Here is a 25,323-nt window from a genome sequence, read left to right on the forward strand (position 1 = left end):
GTGCCACCCAAGGGCAGCCCCACATAAAATGCTTTGCAGCAACTCAGCCTTGAGTTACATCTAGCCTGTAGGCTGCCAAATTGCTGTCCCTGATTTACACCACATGGGAAGCTGGTGTTAATTGTGGCAACCCTCCAAGCAATTTGTATGTGATTAACTAACATGATTGTGGCTTTGGGCTACATATATCACACAAACATTTCAGCTCACAATGCATTCAAACAGAGACTGTTAAGCCTTTGCTGCAATTAAACACAGAACCCCCACACCCCAGCAAACATCTGCAAAACTTACAGGTGCAAAACTTGCTATGAGTGGATCCCCAGCGCGCAGGCTCCAAAAATACAGATGACCTGAAAAAATTGTAACAAAAGGGGACAAACCAGTTAATAGTATCAAAGCAGAAGCATACTTTTTTTAGCAACAAACTATTAATGCGAGCAGAAATGTCTGAAGGCTGGTTCACATAACTACAGTGCCACACTGAACACGTGGCTTGAAGTGGCTCAGAACATTTGAGTAGAAATCATGTAACCAGCGGGATTTGTAATGATGATTATAAGTGGTCTAACATAAGGTAAAGGTAAAGGTACCCCTGACCATTAAGTCCAGCCACAGACGACTCTGGGGTTGCGGTGCTTATCTCGCTTTACTGCCCGAGGGAGCCGGTGTTTGTCTGCAGACAGCTGCTGGGTCATGTGGCCAGCATGAATAAGCCGCTTCTGGCAAACCAGAGCAGCGCACGGAAACACTGTTTACCTTCCCGCTGGACGTGCTTTCGAACTGCTAGGTGGGCAGGAGCTGGGACCGAACAGCAGAAGCTCACCCCGTTGCGGGGATTCGAACCACCGACCTTCTGATCAGCAAGCCCTAGGCTCAGTGGTTTAGACCACAGCGCCACCAGCGTGGTCTAACGTAACAGCTCTCCAAATCACAGACCACTGAATTATGGGACACAGGGAGAATCTCTGGTGACTTTTTTGAGACCAACAATTTACACCAACTGGAAATGACGATGAAAGAAATCCAGTCTGTCAGTCTTGGTTGCATTAGGACTAAACAGAAGAATGTAGTAAATGAAATCGATGCCGGAAATTCGGCACCCCATGATAGTACAACAGTGATGACAAAATCCAGTTGGTAGACAACATTTCTATACAATGTTTAAAAGGCGCAGGATGTCAAGGCCCAGACCTTATGCCCTCCTGGGCCCCTGCTCCACTGTCCCTAAGCCTCAGGCCTATTATCTCTTCCAGGTGCCCTTCCTTCAGGATCCTAGTAGGATGCGCAGCTTTGTTACCTTAGAAATCAGCATGGCAATTACTTCCTGTTCTGCAAAGGTTATGCAAGGGTTTCTGCAGTGTTGACGATAGGTGAACCTTTGTCCCTGTGGATGTCGCTGAACCAAAGCTCCCATCGTCCCTGGCCATGGGCCATGCTTGCTGGGGCTGACAGGAGTTGCAACTCAGCCACATCTGGAGGGCCAAAGGACCCCCACTCCTGTTCTATATGTGTCCACTTGTACAAGAGGCTCCATAGGGGAGTTGCTCCAACCCCTTGATGATTTTGATTGACTAGGTTAGTTTGGTTGCCTAGAGTTTTGGTAGGCTACAACACCAACCACATTTCAACCAATCATACCTTGCGGCCCATTGGAAACAAGCGAGGCTGCAGCCGATTCAAATTTCACCGCACGGGTCTTTAGAAAGATTACACGGCTAACACTTGCATCAACAGCTGCGGAGGGCAAAAAGAAAAGACCTGCTCCTTTAAAGGAAACGTCATTAAATATTCAAATACTTAAGCTACAGTTAAAAGGCACAATTTGCAGGCAAGCACTCCTGCCATTAACTTTCCTGATGTTTACTTTTACATTTCCTCTCCCTTGGATTTCAGATGCTTCATTCCAAACCCAGACTTACTATTGAGTAGATGAAAGGTGCTTTGCTAGGTTGAACTCTGAAATGTATATAAGACTTGCTACATTTTTGTGTCCATGTGGTATAAATTTACTTAATGCCGAATCAAAATTCTTTGTCTCATTGCACTTAACTGGGATGGGGGATTGGGCCTTCTCTGTTGCCATGCCGAGGCTTAGAATTCCCTTCCAAGGGAGGCCTGCATCACTCCCTCACAGTTAGCTTTCTAATGCAATGTAAATACCTGGCAGATTTGTCAGGCTTTCAGTCTGCCAACTGACTAAAAACTAAATGTAATCTTAAAAAAAAATTAACCTAAGGGGTTGCATCCAACAATATGCAAGTTGCATTTCATTCACGCAACTGGAGTTGCCCTTTCATTCCTTGCAGGCCCCCAAATCTGCTCCAGGGGGTCGCCGAAAAGTAGCAATGTTTATTTCCTTATCGCTTTCAACCTGACTCCATGAATGCATGCAGAGCTGCCACAGCAGGGGCGTAGCCAGGATCAGAATTAGGGAGGGGCAAGGGGTGGGGCCAAGGCACGGGAGGGGAGGGGCCACAGTGGGGCAAGGAAAGCCATGGTCGTTCAGGGGCGAGGGGGCGCCAGGATCAGCCCGAAATCGGGCTGCTCCGATCCCCTCCTCCTCCGCGATCGCCGGGGTGGGTGGAGGGAAAGCCCAGAGCCGTGCAAAGCATTTGGATGGCTTTCCCTCCACCCGCCCCACAGCCAGTGAGAAGGGAGACGTCCTCTAGCCAGCTGGCTGTGGGGCGGGCGGAGGGAAAGCCAGCCAAACGCTTTGCGCGGCTCTGGGGCTTTCCCTCCACCCGCCCTACAGCCAGCCAGGGAGAAGGGAGACGGCAGCAGGGCAGGCTGGCCAGCGGCCCTGCTTCTAGGGGGGGCAACTGCCCCCCCTGCCCCCCACCTATGCCCATGTGCCACAGCCCAAACAGTTGTTTGTACTATAGCAACTCAAATAACATCTGCGTGACAAATGGGACAGGGATGGTTGTTTAAAAGTCCTCATTCCAAGAAAATAAGAGCTGTATGCCAAGATATCTGCTCACAATCACAATACTATTTGCAGGGGGGGGGGGGCTGTGTGGAACTAATACTATATCAGAGACTTCAGACCTTAACTTCGGATGCAGGGTGACTTTCTGCCCACCCATCTGCAAATTGGGAGACGACCAATTACAAGTGGAAAGTTGTAAAAAAAACAGCAACTGTCATTATATTGAGCTGGCTACATCACATCCTTGTGGGATAGAAACTGGTGTCTCTCTCAACCATAACAGGCCTGTTAGCCAATAAAACAACTTGGGATGCACTTCCATGTTTCAACTTCCATGTTTTCCACATCTATTCAATTCCACAGGCAATTATTCATGAAGAATGATTCATCCATACATAGTAGTCCTGGATAAAGGGTAAATCTGTTTTCTGCAGTATTTTTTTAGATGAGTGAACTTACGTTTGGTAACAGCGGCAATAGAAGTGTGGAATTTACGACATATGTGACCTGAGATCATATTCCAAACAATAATTTCACCATCATAACTTGAGGTTGCAAGGAGAGTAGGTGGGCACTGAGCAATGCACAAAATATCTTCTTTGTGTCCCCGGTTCTGGGAGAGAGGGAGTGAAAAAAACAGTGCTGGTTGTTACTTGTGCTTGTCGCTTTGCAGCTGTACTTCATGTATTGATCAATGGGCAGTTCAAGCCTTGAAAATTGGCACCACATAAGACTGAATTGTGGTCAACCACAAAGCCTCAAACGTCAAAATTGTTGCTACGTGTCGTCGCCCCCCACTCTACTCCACCAAGAACAAGTCTTCATAAAAAATAAAACAGACCAACTTTTACCCCTTACAGGCATGGGCAAACTTGAGCCTCCAGCTGTTTTGGGACTACAATTCCCATCATCCCTGACCACTGGTCCTGTTAGCTAGGGATCATGGGAGTTTGGCCATCTGTGCCTTAGAATGTACAGGACGTCTGGGTTATATTGAGCTCATTATCAGTGGTGGAGCTTCATACTCCGGCACCGGGGGGGGGCAGATAGCAGGCGGAGGAACGCGCTGACCACAGGGGCGGGGCATGCACCCTGGGGGCGGGCTGCGCCACCCACAAGGGCAGGGCACGCCGCCTACAGGGGCATGGCGCCCAGCATGGGGGGGGGGAAAGCTGCAATGGCACCCTACTGGGATTGCGCTGCCGGGGGCGGTGCGCTCCCCCTGCACTCCTCTTCCTCCGCCAGTGCTCATTATATGCCCTAGGAGTTTGCTGAAGTACAGCAGCTCATGCACAACCACAGAAAATAGTTAACTACAGAGTATCTCTTTATTGGGCCCTCCTTCACAGAAAAACCAACAGTGTTCATTTGGTCTCTTCTAGGAATGTGAGAGAAATCAATTTGCACTTCCTGAACAGGTGTGCAAACTAAAATACAGACATACTTCCTCGTTTGCAAGTCTCCTGATTTTGCAAGGCAATTCTCCACCCCAAACATGCATTTTAAAAAGATATACTATATAATAGGAATGTGCTCATAAAAAATAATTATATTAGTGAAAATAAAGGTTAAAAAGCTTTATGTTACAGGAAATTGTTTGCAAAAATGTGTATATTGTAGAGAAAATTCCATACAGAAATGCATATATTAAATGAAATGCATTCAAAAGACACCTGAACTTTCATGCATACTTTTTTAAAAAAATAATAATAATGCAAACTGATATGGAAATGGGGAGAACTGAACTTAAAGGCTGGAAAAAAAGAGAAGCAGGCAGAAACTGAAATTGTCCAGTTCATCCAATGCTAGTATCAGGCCCGGCTCTAGGTGTAGTCCCGGTGGCGCGGGCACCAGGGCGCCGGGCCGGCAGTGGGGGCGCTGCGCGATGAAGCCGCACGGAAGCTGTCCTGCGCACTGCGAGGGCGGGGGCGCCAGAGCGATCTCTGCGCCTCAGCGCCAGGGTGCCCGACCTGCTTGAGACGGCCCTGGCTAGTATTAGGGTGGTTCTACACAAAGGGGGACAAACACTATAAAAAGTCATAAATCATAGAAAAAGAAAAAGAAACACTATGAAAAATTGCATAGAAATATTGTGCTCTTCATCGCCATCTGGTGTTGCATGTTTATAATGTATTCAAAACACTGTTTTTTGACTAATGTAGCTGAGTCTTTACAGTTTTATAATCTGGCATAACTAGCTCCATGCATACTGTTCAAAGGCATCCAAAATAAAAATATAAAATAAAATAAAAATAAAATTTATTACTTATACCCCGCTCATCTGGCCGGGCCTCCCCAGCCATTCAGGGCTTACTAAGGGAGAGGTTAAGTTCCAGCGAGCTGAACAGAACTTTACCTGCTTCAGACTGCATTGCATATCACCTATATGAAATTCTACATATCAAACACCATACATAAGCTCAGCATCAATAAATAGTTTTCGAAGTATACAAAAAAGTCATTTAGATTTGAATAAGGACAAGATGCAATCTTACTATATCATCCTGCCAGTGGGCTTGAGGTTTCTGAAAGTGATGGAAGTTTTCTGTGGAATCCTGCAACATACATACATCCAAACAAAAAGATACATGTGTGTGAACATAAGGCTATATATGCGTGTTAAGATAAGATATCTTTATTGTCATTGTCCCCTTGTGGGAACAACGAAATTACTCAGTTGCTACATCCACTCAGATAAAGCATTCCGCATAATCCAAAATTACAAAACCTAATTAAAAACAGTAAATATAATACAAATAACAAGTAAAATAAGATGACTTCAAAGTCCATGAAGTTATGAGGTTATGACAATGATACTCTTTCTGCCTTTTTGACTCCAACAACAATGTTGTTAGCCAGAGGTGCAAAATGAGAGTTTAACCTTAATTCTACCATTCCATTGGCAAGGCTCAATATCTGCCCCACCTGTTTTCTATCCCAGTGCTTTGGCGCAATGTGAATTTCAATAATAAAATGTGATACCGTATCAATATGCTTTTTGTATGCAATTTTGCTACTTACATAAAACAAGTTTATCCTTCGATCCCATCCAACACCTATGATGTACCTGGAAGAAGAGTTAGCAAACAAATATTACACGTATATTTAGGGCTGCCAGACGTCCAGGCGGATTTTTGCTGAATCGGCAAAATGTTCGGATTTCTAAAAAAAAACTTTTAAAAAAGCACCCCCCCCAGTTCAATTTTGTCCTGATTTTCACTTTGGGGAATATGACAACCCCATATTCTAGAAATATCAAAACCCAATTTGGTTGGGTTCTGTTTCAAGCCACAGGAACAGAGGAAGCTCCCTTAAACTAAGTCAGATCATTTATCCATGCAGCTTAATATTGTCTGCACTGACTGGCAGTAGCTTTCCAGGTTTTTCAGGCTGTGGTCTCTTCCAGCCTTACCTGGAGATGTTTGGAGTTGAACCTGGGACTTTCTGCATGCATGATAGGTTTGATACCAGTGACCATGGTATTCTTCTGGGATGGAATCGGAATTGGAAGTACTTTTTTTTACAGTTGCAAAGCATATACCCCCTAGCAAAGCATATTTCAAATACAGTACCTAAACATCTACTGTTTCACTTCTAGGAATTTCCTTCCTCCCCCCCCCCCAACCAAGCCACAAGGTATTCTACACACAAATCTTGAAACAACTCTTTACCTGATGTGGTCTTTAGCAAGCAGGGAATGTGCCAGTGTGCATTCTGTCTGACAACTTCTGAGCAGGTCTCTCTAGGCATCCCTTTTATGAATGGCTTGATCTGCATGAATAGGCAGGTGTCCACCTTTGGCTCCATGCCATTCAAAGCATTACCGGCTAATCTCTACATATTAAACACCTGCTAAAGGCACCCAAGGTGTTCGTGTGTTTTTTTCCCTGGCAGTTTGGCAGCACTATTGTATGTATTCATATGCGATCAAATGCCTTTACAACCCAAAGGAAGCTCCATAGCTCAGTGTAGGCTCTGCATTGTAGAGGGCTGCACACTGAACTCTTAGCATTCCTTGACTAAAAACTAAAAAGGATTTGAGGTAGCACGAAGCTGGGAAAGGCCAACCCTGAAACCCAGAGGAGCCATCATCAATGGTCTCACTCCGTATAAGGCGAAGAAGTCCTTACAGTAAGGATATTTTGTGGAACACTCATGGGGCGGGGCAATTTAGGTGACAAAGATACATGTCTGATTCTCAGAATGCCATATGGAGAAGAAAAATGCACCTGAATATAAAGAAATTAACCGCCCTGTAAGGGTGACTCCCTACAGGGAGCCAACCCCAGCCAGCCCCCATCATCCTAACGTCCACCTCGCCAAGCACAGGGAGCAGCAGTGGGTCTGAAGCAGCCACGGGGGAGGCGAAAGACACAGAGGGAGAGAGAAGCCAGCGTGCGGAGCGATGGGAAAGCTCAGGGGAGGAGAGATGTAGGCAAGGGCTCAAGGATGCTGGAGAGCCCTTCCACCGCCTTGACAGGGAGGAGGCTGAGAGGGCATCGCTCCTTCCGGCGCAAGAGTTAAGGAGAGCACCGCAACGCAGGTCAAGGGGGAGGCGTTTTGGGGTGCCCCGACTACTTTGCTGGCGTAGGAACAGGCGTACGCCATTGCTGGATTCTGATTCGGAATGAGAGGTCATGTTTTAAGCTGTCTCTGCAGTGTAAATACTTTGCACAATAAAAGTCTTTAAAGGCAAACTGGACTCAAGCGGAGTTACTCTAGAGTAGCCACGACGACCCTCTGACACGCCCCTTTCCGTAAGAGGTCACCCTTCAATGGCAAGATACAATTATGGTGTGCACTGCTTACTTGTTTTTGTTGACTTCCACGTAGGTGCAGTCACAGACTTCATCACTTTTGTCTTCTGCAGGTAAGAAAAATGCAGCCGCATTGCAACATCCAAGTACTGTGAGTTTTCTACAGACATAACCTTTTTTTTGGCCGTTTGCATCAGCATGCTGCTTACCTCTTTTCAGCGTGTGCAGGCAATGCCCATTATTGTAATTCCATACATTCAAACAACCATCTCGTCCTCCTGTAATTAGTCTAGAATGTGAATGAAATAAATGCATTTATTCCACCGTGGGGGGACACAGCTAAAATTTATATAGAGTGGGGGTTCCCCCCCAAAAAAGGCGTATTTAGAAACATACCTCCTTCTGCTAGGATCGAAGGCGAGGCAGGTTACCGCAGAACCACCATGAGCATTGCCAAATTCAAATAAGTGCTTTCCGCTATCAAAATCCCACACTTTGACCACCTTAACACAAACACACACATACATAGGAAAGCATCTGAATAAACGCCATGGTCAGGATTCAATGGCCCACATTTGAAAGAGAAGTAAAAATTAGTCCAGTTCTATGCATAGAGGGCAAACACACAAAAAAACTCAACCACATGTGTCAAAATGGAACAGCTACGCATTGGCACATTGGTTCTATTTTACAGTATCGTTTTACTTACAGAACCCTCACAGCAGCTCACAACATGCCTGAACACTTTGTTGAACTTGCAGCACAAAACTGGCTTCTTATGGGAAGTAACCAAGTGAGGATCTGGAGGCGATCTTCCTTATGGAGAATAAAAAAACAAAAGAAGTGAGGATCAAACCATCAATACAGCAGGAAGTACACATGTATGTGGCTTGTCTGGATGGCAGCCTCCCCAGAACTGATTTAGAATTGCAATATGTGGGAAATGTGGGGAGTTTTTTTTCTTAATTAAGTCTTGCTGCTTAATGTTAAGTGAGAATCAGCCTGGAAAAAAACCAGGTTCTGACACCTGTCCCTTATACAGCAAGGGAGGTGTGTAAGCACAGCTGATGTGAATATAGCTGAAGTTCAGGGGTGTGTCTGCTGAGCTAAATATCCTCATCTGAGGCTGGCAGGGGTGCTACTGAGTACTTAAAGGGCTTGAGTCACTAGCCCATTATAAAAATTTGCATTAAGATTAGGGATAGAAGGATCTGTCAATGTCAGTTCTCTCCATTTTCCATTTTTCCAGTCCTAAACTCCGTTCTCCATATTTTGCAGTCCAACAACACCCCGGGATCTCATCAAGATTATTTTCAAAAACAAAATTTTAAAATGTTTGAAATTAAACATAGAATTTAACTTTGTAACATTTTGTGGTTTTGTAATGTTTTCATCTCTGTAAATTAACCCTTGTTGGCAGCAGTTTCAAGTATTCCATTCTCCATAAATACAGGGGCGTAGGAAGAAGAGAGTGGGGGGGGGGTGCGGTCTGCCCCGGGTGTCATCCCTGAGGGGGTGACAAAATGACACACCACAGGGGGCGGCACTTACCGCGGGGCCTGGCCTGCAGCGTGCCTGAGGCATGCGTCTCTCCTGGGAGTGACGCGGTGGCTCAGGGTCCCGCGCTGCCCGAAACAGTAGCATAGGGCTTGTGTCTGCTAGGCGGACACTGCGGGCAGCTCAGCGCATTGCCCCCCTGGGCGGATTGCCGTGGCACCCCTGTGAGCGGATCATCCCGCCCCTGCATAGCTGTGCCCCTGCATAAATTCAGATCTTAGATGTTTAAGGGCCAAACTACTATGTGTTGCTCATCATGTGATTAAACAAACGTGAGTAATCACACTGCTTTATTTTGGAGAAAAAGCAGCCAGAGGTTTCCCAATTCGGAGAATGATCCCAATCTGGATTGGGGCTCAAACTAGTTTCCTGGTGTCCAATTATTTTTTCTTCCTGGCTACTCCCTCCCACCCCAAATTCATGGTTTACTGCTAACATCTCATTCACTCCTTTCTCCTGCTCTGGAGGGTAGGACTGAAAGCAATGACTTCAATTGGAAGAAAGGAGATTCCGACTAAACATTTGGAAGAACTTTGTGACAGTAAGCGCTGTTTAAGCAGTGGAACAGACTCCCACAAGAGGTGGTGGACTCTCCTTCCTTGGAGGTTTTTAAACAGAGGTTGGATGGCCATCTGTCATGGATGCTTTAGCTGAGATTCCTATATTGCAGGGGGTTGGACTAGATGGTCCTTGGGGTCCCCTCCAACTCTAAGATTCTATTATTCTAAGGGCAAATATAAGTCAAGCATGGGCTGATTTTCAGCAGAAAACTGGCAAGGGACCGCAATCCAGATTAGAAACACTTTCCAGGTTGGGGACTCTCCAAAATAAACATGTCCATGAACACTCATTTAAACACATAGCTTTGCTTTAAGACCATGAGTTCTGGTCTGTTTGCTTTCTTCTTCTTCTTCTTCTTACCGTAGTCTTAGATGGAGAATAGCCAGTGTATCCGTGGCAACGCAGAGTGATCTTATGCCTGGTATGTAGTGGCAAGCACTAATCTCTCCTTTAATTCCACTGTTTTTTGAACAGGCTGTGCATAAGCAAGTCTGGTCCTCAACATCCCAAATCTGCAATAAATAAATAAATTGAGACACGCTAAAGAGAAATTACTGAAGATGTGACAAGTGTAACTCAGCGCATGCAAAAAACAGAGACAGACCTTCACTGTGTTGTCCGTTGACATGGAGAATATTTTATCCTCTTCAGATATGTGGACATAGAAGACAGGGGCCATGTGGCCTCTGAGCATGCCTGTTGGTCTTCTGCAATTGGACCAGAACATTAAAGACTGAGCAGCTTCAGACATATGATGAAACAAAAGAGATGGGTTAACATTGGCACTACTGTAACTGAAATACATACGAATGAGGGAGAATTGTAGTACCAAGCGAGAAAGATGGATGAGCTAGCGCAGTGTGGCCACATCCACACTATACATTTAAGGTGTTCTTAAACCACTTCAACAGTCAGGGATTCCCCACCCCACCCACCCCAAAATAAAGAATAATGGGAGCTGTAGTTTTTAAAGAGGGCTGAGAGTGGGTAGGACATTCACCAACTACAGTTCTCAGGATTCTTTTGCAGGAAGCCTTGGCTGTTGAGGTGGTATAAGAGAGCTTTACATGTATCGTGTGGGCATGACCTGTGATTCTTTTGTTCTTGACTCTACCTGCCTCAGATTTTCATGCAACGTTAAGACACCAGTTGGATTCAATCACCGTAACTGTCAATAACCCTCGTCTGGCAGACGGGCCATAGCTGTCAAGGTCTCCCTTTTTTTAAGGGAAATTCCCTTATGCTGAATAGGCTTCCTCACGAGAAAAGGGAAAACTTGGCAGCTATGAGACAGGCCTGGATGTCAACACAAAGGTTCTGCTGGCATTAAACATTTAAAGCAGTATACTGCTTTAAAAAGTCATGGCTCCTCCCAACTAATCCTTTATTCCAGGCATCCCCAAACTGCGGCCCTCCAGATGTTTTGGCCTACAACTCCCATGATCCCTACCTAACAGGACCAGTGGTCGGGGAAGATGGGAATTGTAGCCCAAAACATCTGGAGGGCCAAAGTTTGGGGATGCCTGCTGTATACCTTAGTTTGTTAAGGGGTGTTGAGTGTTGCTAGGAGACACCCTCACAGAGTTACAGTTCTCAGAGTGGTTTAACAATCCATCCCTCGTCCTAGGAAACTCTGGGATTTATTAAGAGTTTATTGATGTAGCTGTGGTTTATACTAGGTCCATCTATGCAATATTTCAGAAGACAAATCACAGCAATCTATTTGTTCTAAATGATACTAGTTTATAACTAATGGCCCAAAGAGTTTAACAAAATCTTATAAGAACAGCTACAGCAATGCAATAAAATCTTACCCAGGCATATAGGGATTCCACATCCGAATGATTCGATCCATCCCACCAGTTACAATAAGGTTGTTCTTTTTACTAAGTGCAAATGTTTTCACTCCTTTGTGGACTCGGAAAACAATCTGATCCCCCTCAGCTCTACAGGAGGGAGACCCTAGGACCGACTGAGCTTTTCTTGCCTTTGAATCTTTCCTGGGTTCTTTTATTTCCTTCATCTGTTGCTCAACGTTGGTTGCTCCCACAACGCAACCTGTAGAAGGGCAAATGTTTCTGAATCAACCGTCAGGTCTCAAGTAGACTTTGGCACGATTGATAATACACAATAAATAAAAGGACACAATCTACTCATGTAAAAACACCAGGCAGGCCCCACAAATAACCCAGAGATGCATTTTAAATAAAAGGACACATTCTACTCATGTAAAAACACCAGGCAGGCCCCACAAATAACCCAGAGATGCATATTAAATAAAAGGACACATTCTACTCATGTAAAAACACCAGGCAGGCCCCACAAATAACCCAGAGATGCATTTTAAATAAAAGGACACATTCTACTCATGTAAAAACACCAGGCAGGCTCCACAAATAACCCAGAGATGCATTTTAAATAAACGGACACATTCTACTCATGTAAAAACACCAGGCAGGCTCCACAAATAACCCAGAGATGCATTTTAAATAAATGGACACATTCTACTCATGTAAAAACATGCTGATTCCCAGACCGTCCGCAGGCCAGATTTAGAAGGCGATTGGGCCGCATCCGGCCCCCGGGCCTTAGTTTGGGAACCCCTGTGCTAGTGTGTTTGATATTATTGAGATTGCAATGCTCGTTGCTTTTTTTAACACTACTGTGATTATTGTGAGCCGCTTTGAGCTCAACAATTGAAAAGTAGAGTACAGCTATTAAACCAGATCAAAAATCAAACCTCTGGAGGCCAGAGGTTCCTCACCCTGCTCTAAACTCTTCATCCTGACTGATCACATGGATGGTACTTGCAATGTGACTACAACACTGTAACATGGGAAGGAAAAGAAATTGTAGATAAGCCAAGCAAACGGAAACATGTAAGAACAACTTCCCAGATTTAAAAGCAGAAATATAATTACCTATTACTAAGGCTGTAGGCTCATGGCTTGAAGCAGAAATGACTGCTTTAATAGAATCATAGTATTTCAGCTAAAAAAAGACAGAAAACAATAATACATTATCAAAAGGCTACAAAAGATTGGTTAAATAGTGTTGTGTTGTTGAGATTGTTTTATAATTGTCTTTGGCCCAAATTTACAATGTTTACCTGAGTAACCCAGTCTCCGTGAACTTTCCAACGGATGTAAGTGACATTAGGAGAAAGAGTCGCATTCTCAAGGCTAATATTTGGAAGGTTTTCCAATTTGGGCAGCTTCTTCCACGTTCTGAAACATGTTCAGAGAACACAATAACATTAAAGAAAAATAATTAAACTTGCCCATGCTATCAGGTTCCTAATTTGGCCATTTATCACCATAGGAAGCACTTGATCTTTGTTTTGTGATTTGCAAAATGTTATGAGTTCGTTATATGCCTGTTGTCTTTGTCCATGGAGTTTTCTTGGTAGGGATACTGGAGTGGCTTGCCAGTTCCTTCTCCAGGTGGATCATGTTTAGTCAAAACTCTCCACTATGACCTGTCCATCTAGGGTGGCCCTGCATGGCATAGCTCATAGCTTCTCTGAGTTATTCAAGCCCCTTCGCCATGACAAGGCATTGATCCACGAAGTGATGTATGGAAGTGAGAAATTAAAAGACGCCTGCTTCTTGGCAGAAAAGCAATGACAAACCTAGACAGCATCTTAAAAAGCAGAGACATCACCTTGCCGACAAAGGTCCGTATAGTTAAAGCTATGGTTTTCCCAGTAGTGATGTATGGAAGTGAGAGCTGGACCATAAAGAAGGCTGATCGCCGAAGAATTGATGTTTTTGAATTATGGTGCTGGAGGAGACTCTTGAGAGTCCCATGGACTGCAAGAAGATCAAACCTATCCATTCTGAAGGAAATCAGCCCTGAGTGCTCACTGGAAGGACAGATCCTGAAGCTGAGGCTCCAATACTTTGGCCACCTCATGAGAAGAGAAGACTCCCTGGAAAAGACCCTGATGTTGGGAAAGATTGAGGGCACTAGGAGAAGGGGACGACAGAGGACAAGATGGTTGGACAGTGTTCTCGAAGCTACGAACATGAGTTTGACCAAACTGCGGGAGGCAGTGGAAGACAGGAGTGCCTGGCGTGCTCTGGTCCATGGGGTCACGAAGAGTCGGACACGACTAAACGACTAAACAACAACAACAACAACAACAACAACAACAACAACATGAGTTCATTAGTGGAAGCTCTTAGAGCCCCAGCGCGTTCTGTTGTTTCAGAGTTCACCTTGTAGGTCCCTAACCTTTCTCATCTGTGGGCTCCAAAGCCAATTGCAGGGCCTTCATGACTGAAGAGGACACTGTACAACTGACTAGAGAGAGCCCAGAGTTCTTGCATGACCTTCCAATTAAGTACTGAAACACAGAGTCAAGTTATCTCTCTTTGTTAAGAAGAGTAGATGTTTCTCTTCCCCTTCTCTTCCCCTTCTGTTCAGCTGGAAAATGTCCTCCTAGATGCCACCCTAACCTTTTGTTAGTTTTGTATTTCTATCTGCAGCAGCGCAGAGACAGGGAAGCAGAGAAATAATGCTCCTCTGCACTAGAGTTCAGTTGCCACATGGTCATGTGTATTGCAGAAGAGCTTAGTCCCTGTACAGCAAACCGCCAACTTATACAGGGGTTACGTTCCAGGGATCATGCCTAAAGCCAAAATTGCATATACAGTGGTACCTTGGTTTACGACCATAATCCGTTCCGGAGGTCTGTTTGTAAACCAAAACAGGTTGTAACCCAAGGCGCGCTTTTGCCAATGGGGCCTCCCCCAAAAAATTGTTTGTAATTTTTTTAAAAAAATGGGTGCGAACCAGGACATGCACTTCTGGGTTTGATGTGTTTGTAATCCAAAACATATGCAGACTAAGATACAGTATATGCAAACCAAGGTACTTCTGTAATCAAAACCCATTGCGTTTAATAGCAGATGGGATTGCCAAAGTCATTTCCCCCAGTACCCTACCCCCTTTCCACCCCCTTTTTATTCATTCATTCATTCATTTTTTGCTAAATGCGTAAAGCTGAATGCGCACAAGTTGAATGTGTATAGTTAGCAGGCTTACTGTACACAGAAAAGTCGGCTTCTGGAATCCAAACTTACTAGCTGCATCAGTCGTGTTAAACAGCCGCCACTGTAGAAACACAGCAATAGTAGCTCCAAACTTCCCAAGAGAACAGGGCCTCTTCTAGGAATTGTTTTCTGTTTCGGTTCCAGGTTTGTGGCTACCGTTGCTCAGGAAAGTTGGCAACTGGAAGCACACTTTTTGTGGAATGATTAACGAAATGTCTACTTTAATTCTCAACAGACACTTTCAAAACATTAAAATACTTGCCTTAGGACCTCTCCTACAGAGCAGATGAGCAAGATATTGACACAGCCCTGCAATCACAAAGAAGGTGCACACTTGAAACATGCTGAAAACAAACCGCAGGAAAGGTCACAATCGGGCGGCTTTCAGGATTTTGAAGACAAAAACCCTGAGATAAATAGGATGAGTAGGATTTTCTTGCAGCAGCTGTTCTTATTGATAGGGAATCTGTACTGATTGCCTGCTTCGCATGTAGTTATGGACACGGGGGGCGGGGCATGATTGCAAGGGAGATTTCCCATTAGAAAATTATGTACGAGAGGGATGTATGAGAGGGATCTCCCTTAGTCCAACCTTGTTTATCTGAAAGTCCTCTTTGCTTTGCCATACATACTGCATCTAGCCAATTGGTAGTACAGTACAACCTCTGGCATTCTCTTGCTATCTGTTGTACTTTCCCTACATATCTACTCCATAATCAAAGGAATTAAACAGCAGCTGTGGCAAGATGGGTTCCCCACCCACTGAGTTTTAAGGCCTGCAGTTTCCCTAGCAAGCATTTTTCCCAATACGCACCTGGTCATCTCCGTAAAGAATCATGCATTCATCATGATCTGTGTAGCTGAATTGGAGGGGGGGGGAAACAAAGAGGAAGAAAAATTAAGTATTCCTTAAAATCAGTGTTCTGAGCCAAAATAACATTTTGGATTGCACAATAACTTCCAAGACAAACCTGAAGACATATCTAAAGGAGATCATGTTAACACCCAAGGTTTTTAGCATAAACTACTGATTTTGCCAGCTTGTCTTCATGCAGTGCAGAGCTAACCAACTGTTATAAGAATTCTAAGGTCTCAAATGTGAAATAAATGTTCATAAGTGCAGACAGTAAACACACATGCGTAAGTATATAAACCACATCACTTTCCCTTCCTGTGGTTTCCTGGAGTCACGCTTTATGGCATCAGTACTCAGGGCATTCATCGTTTAATGTCATGGGGAAATTAACACAACAACTTCACACAGGCTGGCATTCAGCCCAAGGAGACCCAGAGCAGGTCCTGAGGCCTTGGTAGCTACTAGAGGGTGTTGGGTCCTGATTCTGGGCCAACCTGAGCTTGAAGAAGAGGATATAAGTGTAATAATAGATATAGCCACGCATATAGAAGTATGCCATGGTTATTAGCAGATAATTGACAAAAGACCTGAATTTTGAGTGCCTTACCAGTAATCCACATTCAAAGGTATAGCTTCTAAACCACTAATTTGTAGGTAGGGTTCAAAGTTGGAGCTTTCATAGAGCTGAAGTTCGCGATCCCTGTCACAAAGTTGAAATATTATATATTACAGTGGTACCTTGGTTTATGAACACAATTGGTTCTGGAAGTCTGTTCATGAACTGAGGCGTTCATAAACTGAAGCAAACTTTCCCATTGAAAGTAATGGAAAGTGGATTAATCTGTTCCAGACGGTCCGCGAAGTACTTAAACTGAAGTGTTCATAAACTGAAGCAAACTTTCTCATTGAAAGTAATGGAAAGTGGATTAATCCGTTCCAGACGGGTCCACAGAGTACTCAACCTGAAGCGTACTTAACCCGAAGCATGGGTGTAATTGGTTCCAGAGGTCTGTTCATAAACTGAAGCGTTCATAAACTGAAGCGAACTTTCCCATTGAAAGTAATGGAAAGTGAATTAATCCGTTCCAGATGGGTCCACGGCGTTTGTAAACTGAAAATTCGTAAACCGAGGTGTTCGTAAACCGAGGTTCAACTGTATACCATTATGGGTTGAATGTGCAGGTTTCCCATAATAAGGAGGCAATTAGCATTTGAAGGTGGGATATTCCTTGTGAAAACAGTGTTGGGGAAAGGGTTCAAAACTTTCCCCCAAGTTGTGACCCTAACTGAGCGACCCTTGCAGCTTCTATTTGTTAACATTCAACGAGACAAGAAACTGAGATTCAGTTTCTGATCTCCATCATCCCATCAGGTTAGCCCCAAAGCCAATGCCCTATCTACTACTGCCAATGCCCTGGCAAACCCTGTAATGCTGGCCAAGATCCCAAACTGTTTTGTTTATGCAGCTTTCTCCAGTCAACCTCACAGCTTTGGGCGAAAGAAATACTGGTAACATGCTTTTATTTGAGCTTTTGTGCAAAGGGCACTTACCCAGTTCCCAAAATCAACTTATTATACGGTGTCATGACAGTGAAATCCATCAACCACTTAGATTTTCTGTAGGCTTTCTCCTTAAAAAAAAAAGAAAAGGCAAGCAGTTAAGTATTGCTTGCTAATTCCAAGGTATGGTCTGAATGCACATGGGGCCAGCATCTTGGTGAAGCAATGTAGATATGGGTTTGGATGGGAGACTGCATTGAGAGCCAGCATGGTGTAGTGGTTAAGAGCGGTAGACTTGTAATCTGGGGAACCAGGTTCGCGTCTCTGCTCCTCCACATGTAGCTGCTGGGTGACCTTGGGCTAGTCACACTTCTCTGAAGTCTCTCAGCCCCACTCACCTCACAGAGTGTTTGTTGTGGGAGAGGAAGGGAAAGGAGAATGTTAGCCGCTTTGAGACTCCTTCGGGTAGTGATAAAGCAGGATATCAAATCCAAACTCCTCCTCCTCCTCCACACACAAGTATGCTGCTTTGGGTTCCATGATGAAAAACAGGCAGGATTTAAATGTAAAGGGGAAAATAAACAATCATTCCTGAATCATGAATACTTCAGCTCTCATCTTTTCAAAGGAAAATTGAACTAAAAGTAGCTGAGGTACAGACGGTCCTGGGTAGAAGACAGGAGGACACAAACCTTTTATGTTATGGAAGTTCAGGTGAATGAGGAGGAACTTATAAAATGCAATCTTGCCAGAATTTAGGGCCATAGGGTGCAATATAAACCGAAATAAATAAGCAGGCCTTGTGCCAGTCACTGCCTCTCAGCATAACCCACCTCACAGGGCTTTTGTGAGGAATAAATGAGGAGAGGGAGAACCATGTTTGCCACCCCAGAACCTACAACATGAGAAAATGTGACATACAAACACCATCTTGCTTCGTATCAGCTTGAGCTGTGGTGACCAAAAGGAAACAAGACCGTCTTCTCGAGCTGTTATCAATGTGCTATCCAACAGCGAGCAAATTTTCAGCACAGGCTCTCCATGTGGGATCTCCTTTATGGTGGCAGGTAGTGCAAAAGAGACTTCTTTCAACCGGGCAGATGACTCATGTTGTTCAGCATATTCCAGCTGCATGTATGTGCAGAAGTCATGCTGGGATGGGGAAAAGTGACAGTCATTGTCTCAGCGCTCAAAAGGCCAGATCTCATGCATATGTACTTGAAATGGAGTCCTGCTGTGTTCAATGGGGCTTACTCCTGAGAAACTACGCATAGGAACAATGCCATCATAAGCATAAGACTAAGAAGCTCAGTTTCCACACTTTAAGGATGAAACTTCACATTGATAATGCAATCTGATACATGTGTGTGGTTGGAGGAGAAATTTGGTTTCGTTTGTGTTCTGAGAACCAGCCCCTCCACCTGCCAAACCTTAACACCTCGTGGGGCAAGGGAAATCATAGCATACTTCAGCCTTTCTCAACCTTGGGGTCCTAATTGTTGTTGCATTACAACTCCCATCCCTAGCTAGCAGGGCCGGTGGCTAGGGATGATGGGAACTGTAGTTCAGCGACATCTGGGGACTCAAGGTTGGCATACTTATTTAGTGCCCTCTTTTATAGAGAAATGAGGGACCCAGGTGGCTCTGTGGGTTAAACCACTGAGCCTAGGGCTTGCTGATCAGAAGGTCAGCGGTTCGAATCCCTGTGGCGGGGTGAGCTCCCGTTGCTCGGTCCCAGCTCCTGCCAACCTAGCAGTTCGAAAGCATATCAAAATGCAAGTAGATAAATAGGAACGGCTACAGCAGGAAGGTAAACGGTGTTTCCATGTGCTGCTCTGGTTTGCCAGAAGCGGCTTTGTCATGCTGGCCACATGACCTGGAAACTATACGCCGGCTCCCTCGGCCAATAATGCGAGATGAGCGTGCAACCCCAGAGTCGGTCACGACTGGACCTAATGGTCAGGGGTCCCTTTACCTTTACCTTTATAGAGAAATACATTACCGGTAGCTTCTTTCTTTCAGAGGCATATTCCTTGACTTGGCATCACCTTTTCACCCATAGTCACATCCTATTTTAAGCAATTAATTAATTATCGCTTCCAATACACACTTACCCAACGAATTCTGCCAGTTGCAGAACAGTCAATTTTCATGAAAAGCTTTTCTATTTGTTCATCACTCTGTAGGAGCAAAGGGTGTACACAACAATCTTTAACGCACAAATGGTCGAGGTTACATGAGGTACAGTTTCTAGCTTCAATCCAGCAAACATGAATGGCGGCACCAACAAAGATTAAGGGCCAATGGGGCTGTGCATGGAAGCCAGAGGTTAACAGTAGAATCCTATGCATATCTACTCTGATGCATGCCCCACTGACTTACTCCCAGGTAAGTGTGCAGAGCACTGGAGCCTAAATGCAGGACAGAAAGTGCTCCCACCTCCCCCTCTCCCCATTCCATCTCATCTATGGTATTAAGCCACTGCGGTATGGTTTTCCAACTGTGCTTTGCTTACTGCGTTTTGTGACCCCATGCATTTCTTCAACGTGCGCTTGAAGTTTTCCACATCCAAATACTTATGTCCATTAATTTCTAAGTCCTGGAAGCAGATAAAGCAACAGGAAATATAGTGTGCTATTATAAAGCAGCAGACTTGCCAAGAGAGCAGCACAACTTTTCAAAGCAAGGCCTCATTCTGGTACTATTTCTTTCTCCCTGGACAGATCAAAGTTGCAATCAAACCTGAATGAAAACATAAGGCACAAAGATATTGCATAGCTCATATCTTTGCCCAAAATTGGGTAGACCCTCCCAGTGTATTGGGGTTCCTAGGGACCCTGAGCTGCTTTCGATGTCACAAGGCAGACCTATTTCACTTCTAGGTTTGCCGGTTTTTGATCCTGCCCTGTGGTTGTCACTTTAACAGCAGTTTGATGCTCAGTAATTAGCAAGTAATAACATTTAGTGCCAGGTCATCATAATACAATTTGCCTGCTGATCGCTGCTTCTTTTATTAAAGGCACGTAAGCAAGCCATGCCACTTCTCTGGTCTGCTTTCTGCACACACAAAAACTCATGCTTCTCGCTCATTCAGAAGTGGCTATTAACAGACTTTGCTGAAAGCCTCTCTCTGCTCCATGTGTCAAGGAGACTTGTCAATACTTTGCTCATAGGGAACCCTTAGAAGTCCATGAAACCAGAACTCCCAAGAGATGTTTGATGCATCTAAGGATGTGATTGGACCTTAAGATGCATTGGATCGTAAGAAGACCTGACTTAAGGTCCTACTTGAGAGGTTCCAGTAGGCATCTCTGGCCGGCCTTTGTGACAACAGGATGCTGGACTAGACAAGCCTTTGACCTGGTCCAGGAGGCTCTTATGATCCACAGCACCTGGTTGACTACAGTGCATGGGGAAGAGAGGAGAGGACAAGGATATGGATGCAGGTGAGGGCTGGACACAGGGCCCACAAAGCCCTGCTTGAGATATCTTGCAAGCTAACATATCAGAACTGATATTTATCTTGCATTACATTACATCAGTAATTATTACATTGCTCTCTTGCAGACACAAATCTCTTCACAATATTAATGAACTCACTTTCTCAATACTTTCTTACTCCAAACTTTCTGGGGCATAAATGCAAGTTAAACAGGTGCCCTTCTGTAATTGGTATGAGAGAACAGTTTGTTTCCAGTCAATATGCTAACAGCGAAACAATATACAGTGAAATGAGTTCATTGGGTTGATCGTACCTGAAAGGCCACATGTAGCTTTTGAAGCTGTTCCAGAGTTACTTGCTGCTCAATCTTGCCAAGACAAAAAAAAGATAAAAATGGAATAAATAAATGATGATGCACACAGGCCCCCTTTTAGGATTTGGGAGATGCTCATGGATTTAATGTTACGTGAGGACACCTTTCAATTCATTGCAACCTATGTTCCCACAGCCTTGCCCCCTCCCCCCAGTAAATCATTGCGACTCACCTGCCGGGAAGCTAGTGTAGCAGCTCCACCCCACCCACTGAACCACTTTGGCACACAGCTCAGTCCTCCGAAACCTCACTACCACTAGATGACACCTTGCATCATCCGCTACCTGAGGCAGCTTCCTCATTCTGCCTAATGATAGGACCAGACCCGGAGCATATGCTATCAGGATGCTGCGGGGGGGGGGGAGACTTCTCCATGCCAAGCGACTCCTATCTTGTCCATAATGTTTGCAAGTACGGTAGTTGGAACCATGGTGTGTGAACCTCTGTCTCTTTGTTTCATGTTCCAGGTGGTTGTTGGGTATGCGTCTGCAAAGTGGCTTTCATTTGGTATCCTTGTGGAGATTGCAGTGTGTGCTGTGTGGTTCTAACTGACTCTATAGAGGGAACTTCTCTCTGACATCATGGAAAGCCGGTGAGCCCATTGTCATCCAACAAATTCAGATTCTCCCCGTCCTCTCATAGCATTTACCATTTTGAAAAGCCCTTCGGAGCCCAGCAAGATAATTCACTATACCTTTCCTTTCCATTGGCTTCTGGATGAGTCGACACGATGGCGAACGCTTTCGCTCTCCAGTATATTTTCCATGAGTCCAATGGAGTGACTCCTCTGCTGCCCTTTCAGTAGCTCCTTCAGCAGCCATTCTGGAAGCTGCTCTATCTCCTCCCCCCGAGCTTCTGAAAAACTGCTAAGGGAAACTGGAGACACAGCTGGCAACCTGTACGCTCCTAATGAAGTCTGTGCACGTCGAAACAGAAGGTCTGTTGCATCCGTCGTCTCTTTCAACTCATTCAGAATGCTGTCAGAGCACAAACACCAGAAGGCAGGCATTATTATTATTATTATTATTATTAATTAACTATCTCTTAATAATAAATTACCTATCATTAATTATTAGTTGCTGGCAGTAGTGGCAGTAACAGTAGAAACAACAGTAGATTGTTTCCAGACTGAGGTAACAGCTTCCTTTACAAGGCACAGCTTATGTACACACACAATTCCTTTAAATCACATTTTTCACCTCAAAGAATTCTGGGCACTGTGGTTTTTGTTTTTTTAAAGCACTGCTGGGAATTGTAACTCTGTGAGGGGTAAACTACAGTGCCCAGAAGTATTTGAGGGAGGAAATGTGCTTGAAAGGTATAGTGCGAACACAGGGACACAACTCTATCCAACTACAACCCTCACATTTTTCAGTTATCATGTGATTAAATGGGGGGTGGGGAAATGGAGGGCATAACAAGGTGAAGTGACTCACTCAGATTCTCAAAGGACCTGAACAATGGCACCGCAAAAAAAGAGAGGACACATTAGCATGTCTCCAATCTGGACATTTCCTATATTAAACTATACCTAGAGTGGCTGGTTGGGCACAAACAAGAGGACTGTAGGGGCAGGGTGGGTGAGTCATACAAATATTTCTGCTTTTTTGTCAGCCTCCGTAACATGTGCTGGAGAAGATTAAATGTAAATGGACGAGTCAACAACAAGCTGGTCTTGGCTGGTCTCCAATGGGGTTGGAAGCCTTAACATCAGCTAAGCAGCATCATTTAATACAACCTTAATTTCCTGGGTTGGGTACCATAAGAGAAGGCCAACTTGGAAACTAGTGTATAGTGTTGTATGGCTGGCTGCCTTATGTGCGACAACTCTCCCAGAGACGAAAACAATAAATGCTAATCTATTTAAATGCACAAGGAGGCAGCATTGGACAAAGGCTAGGCGATAAATTGGGATGGCTTCTAAGAGTGCTTCTAGAATGTGCAGTTTTAGTGCTACCTAGTCATTGATTTTCCACTATAAGCTACAAAATAAATTACAAGCGACTCTCCATCGTTCTATGAGCATGGCGCTATTTGTGTGTGAACATCCTGCTGTTATAACTATACTAGTGGGTGTAGCATAGTTGTGCGGCTACAGGAGTAAATGTGTGCCGAATCATGCCATTTTAGCAGTGGGCTTAAAAAAATGCTTTCTCTTTGTGTTTAGGAATTCACACCTGTGAGGGGTAAGAGGAGGACTAGGAGAGGTGTCAAAGGTGCTCAGATTTCTACCTTGAACCCTCCCTTTTTGTGAGGTATTGATTACGTAGCTGTGATGTAGGAATGATGTATTTTGGGGGTGTTTCTTGGTGATGGGAAAACTGATAAAAGTGGAGGTTCACTTTTGTTCTGGGTTCCTTCCTTGTTCTCCTGAGTGAGGGGAAGGACCCTGTTGCAACAGCAAAAATAAAGGCTTTGCTTCTCAAACTTCTCTGGTTGGCCTCTGTTATATATTCTCCAACTGATGTACCCCATAAGGGAATAAGAGCAGATTTTTGCTTATAACAGGACACTTGTTCATTTTAAAACTTTTGCAAAATAAAATAAAATTAGGTAGGTGAAAAAGTGTTTTGTTGCCATTTGTCCCCCCTCCCCCCCCAAAAAAAAGCTGCTAAAAGGATGCTGATGAGAAGGATAAGAATGGAAGTGGGCTCAAATTACATGTCAAAACTATGCCTCTACAAAAAGAAACAGAAAAGTAGTGTGCTACTGTTCTGTTCCTACCTCTCAGAAAAGAATTGAGAAACAATGCAAGCAGCAGGGACATAGATTCAAACCGCATCAAATGCCCATAGCAAAATTAACACGCCTTCTAAAATCTCCATCTCGGCATGTGTCGTGGAATTGAATTGATTTTATGCATGTGCTATTTTAAACTGGTTTTTTTTTTGAATTTATAATCATTATTTTTTAGATATAAAACAGTTGCATATAGAAAACAATTGTATAACACTGTTATAACTATGAACACTCGATCCATGATGCTTGATGAATAGCTGGCTCTTCTCTTAGGAATACTTCAAACCTTAATATAAACAAGAGGAAACGTGAACAGGTTTGTATTCCCCCCCCCAATGCTTCTGTTAGGGAGGGTAGGACTCAAACCAATGGATTCAAGTTACAAGAAAGGAGATTCCGACTAAACATCAAAAAGAACTTTCTGACAGTAAGAGCTGTTATACAGTGGAGCAGACTCCCGTGAGAGGTGGTGGACTCTACTTCCTTGGAGGTTTCTAAGCAGATGTTGGATTGCCACCTGCCATTTATGATCTAGTTGAGATCCCTGCATTGCAGGGGGTTGGACTAGATGACCCTCGAGGTCCCTTCCAACTCTACAGTTCTAGGGTCTCTTTTGTTTGCAGGGTGTTGGGTTGCATGTTCCACAAAGTGCATTCCATGCCATGCCATCTAATTGCATATAATTGATAATTTGACAAAAGAAATACTGTTTCTTTGCAACCACTCCCTCCCTCCCAAATTTGCTATTATTTATTTCTTCGCTTTAAGCCTTGTTGTATCTTTCTTGTTCTAAGAAACCAAGTCAAGGAACTCTCCTTCTCAGGCAGTACCGATGTGTGTGAGAGAAGCTAATTATAATCCGTTGCACGTTCCCAAGCAAAGCAGACTGAGTAAACAAAACAAACAAAAAAAGGATTTTTCACAGTAAGAATGTGCACTAGTGATTTAGAATTCACCAAGGCGATAGAATGTGAAGCGATCATGTCTCAATGAAGGAACTGTTCACGTTAGGGTTTGAAAATTCTGACAATTCATAAGAAAGCAAAAGAACAGCATTTGGTTCCCTGACAACAAGCAAATAGCTTCCAAACAATACTGATCAGCACTGCAGTCACTCTTGGACTGAGTCTGCACCCAAACTCCTTGTATTATTATTTTTTAAAGCTGGTAATAATCTGTTTTTTTTTAAAAAAAAATACCGTATATGCATTGAGAGGTTTTTTAAAAACAAACCCTCCCCCTCCCCCTTCACCTCTTACCTGCTAAGTGTGGATGTTTCTAAGTGTCCTGAAGCAGAACTTGGTCTCACTTTTCTCCCCAGAGGCATTCTGGCACCAGAAATTTACCCTTCCCAGTGCCAGCTACTGAATATCACAATACCACTGCTGTTTCCGCTCCCCTGAGGCAGCGGTGGGTGCCCAATTTTTTCCTAAGATTGGAGCCTGCTGGTTAGATCTCGTCTGTCCAGAGTTTGCCACAGCTCAGGTTACTTAGCACCTCCTCCAAGTCCCAAAGCACCACAGCTTGGGGATTATGCATTGCAGCACCC

General features: G+C 44.3%; 1 protein-coding gene across 3 annotated transcripts in view; it reads right to left on the reverse strand.

Annotated features, from left to right (window-relative positions):
• Positions 1-25,323, reverse strand: part of LOC118085230 (cilia- and flagella-associated protein 337-like) — a 30,578-nt gene extending 5,255 nt beyond the window's left edge. For 2 of the 3 annotated variants that reach the window (XR_015949674.1, XM_035115657.3), the window contains exons 1-24: positions 25,034-25,257; positions 21,730-22,012; positions 20,976-21,029; positions 19,736-19,819; positions 19,335-19,400; positions 18,142-18,372; positions 17,272-17,351; positions 16,328-16,420; positions 15,679-15,724; positions 15,127-15,173; positions 12,917-13,034; positions 12,729-12,798; positions 11,622-11,865; positions 10,412-10,514; positions 10,168-10,319; positions 8,399-8,501; positions 8,086-8,192; positions 7,899-7,978; positions 7,742-7,796; positions 5,954-5,999; positions 5,428-5,487; positions 3,392-3,545; positions 1,642-1,737; positions 295-353 (exon numbers count right to left, since the gene is read on the reverse strand). Coding sequence is in view for 2 of the 3 variants with exons in the window: in XM_035115657.3 (XP_034971548.2) it covers positions 295-353; positions 1,642-1,737; positions 3,392-3,545; positions 5,428-5,487; positions 5,954-5,999; positions 7,742-7,796; positions 7,899-7,978; positions 8,086-8,192; positions 8,399-8,501; positions 10,168-10,319; positions 10,412-10,514; positions 11,622-11,865; positions 12,729-12,798; positions 12,917-13,034; positions 15,127-15,173; positions 15,679-15,724; positions 16,328-16,420; positions 17,272-17,351; positions 18,142-18,372; positions 19,335-19,400; positions 19,736-19,819; positions 20,976-21,029; positions 21,730-22,012; positions 25,034-25,101 (2,499 nt within the window). In the remaining variant the exon portion in view is untranslated. Of the gene's footprint in view, positions 1-294; positions 354-1,641; positions 1,738-3,391; positions 3,546-5,427; positions 5,488-5,953; positions 6,000-7,741; positions 7,797-7,898; positions 7,979-8,085; positions 8,193-8,398; positions 8,502-10,167; positions 10,320-10,411; positions 10,515-11,621; positions 11,866-12,728; positions 12,799-12,916; positions 13,035-15,126; positions 15,174-15,678; positions 15,725-16,327; positions 16,421-17,271; positions 17,352-18,141; positions 18,373-19,334; positions 19,401-19,735; positions 19,820-20,975; positions 21,030-21,729; positions 22,013-25,033 lie in introns of all 3 variants that reach the window. The other variant, XM_088668236.1, reaches the window with a different exon arrangement.

This window comes from Zootoca vivipara, chromosome 4 (assembly GCF_965207765.1).
Source record: "Zootoca vivipara chromosome 4, rZooViv2.hap1.1, whole genome shotgun sequence".
Taxonomy (NCBI): domain Eukaryota; kingdom Metazoa; phylum Chordata; class Lepidosauria; order Squamata; family Lacertidae; genus Zootoca; species Zootoca vivipara.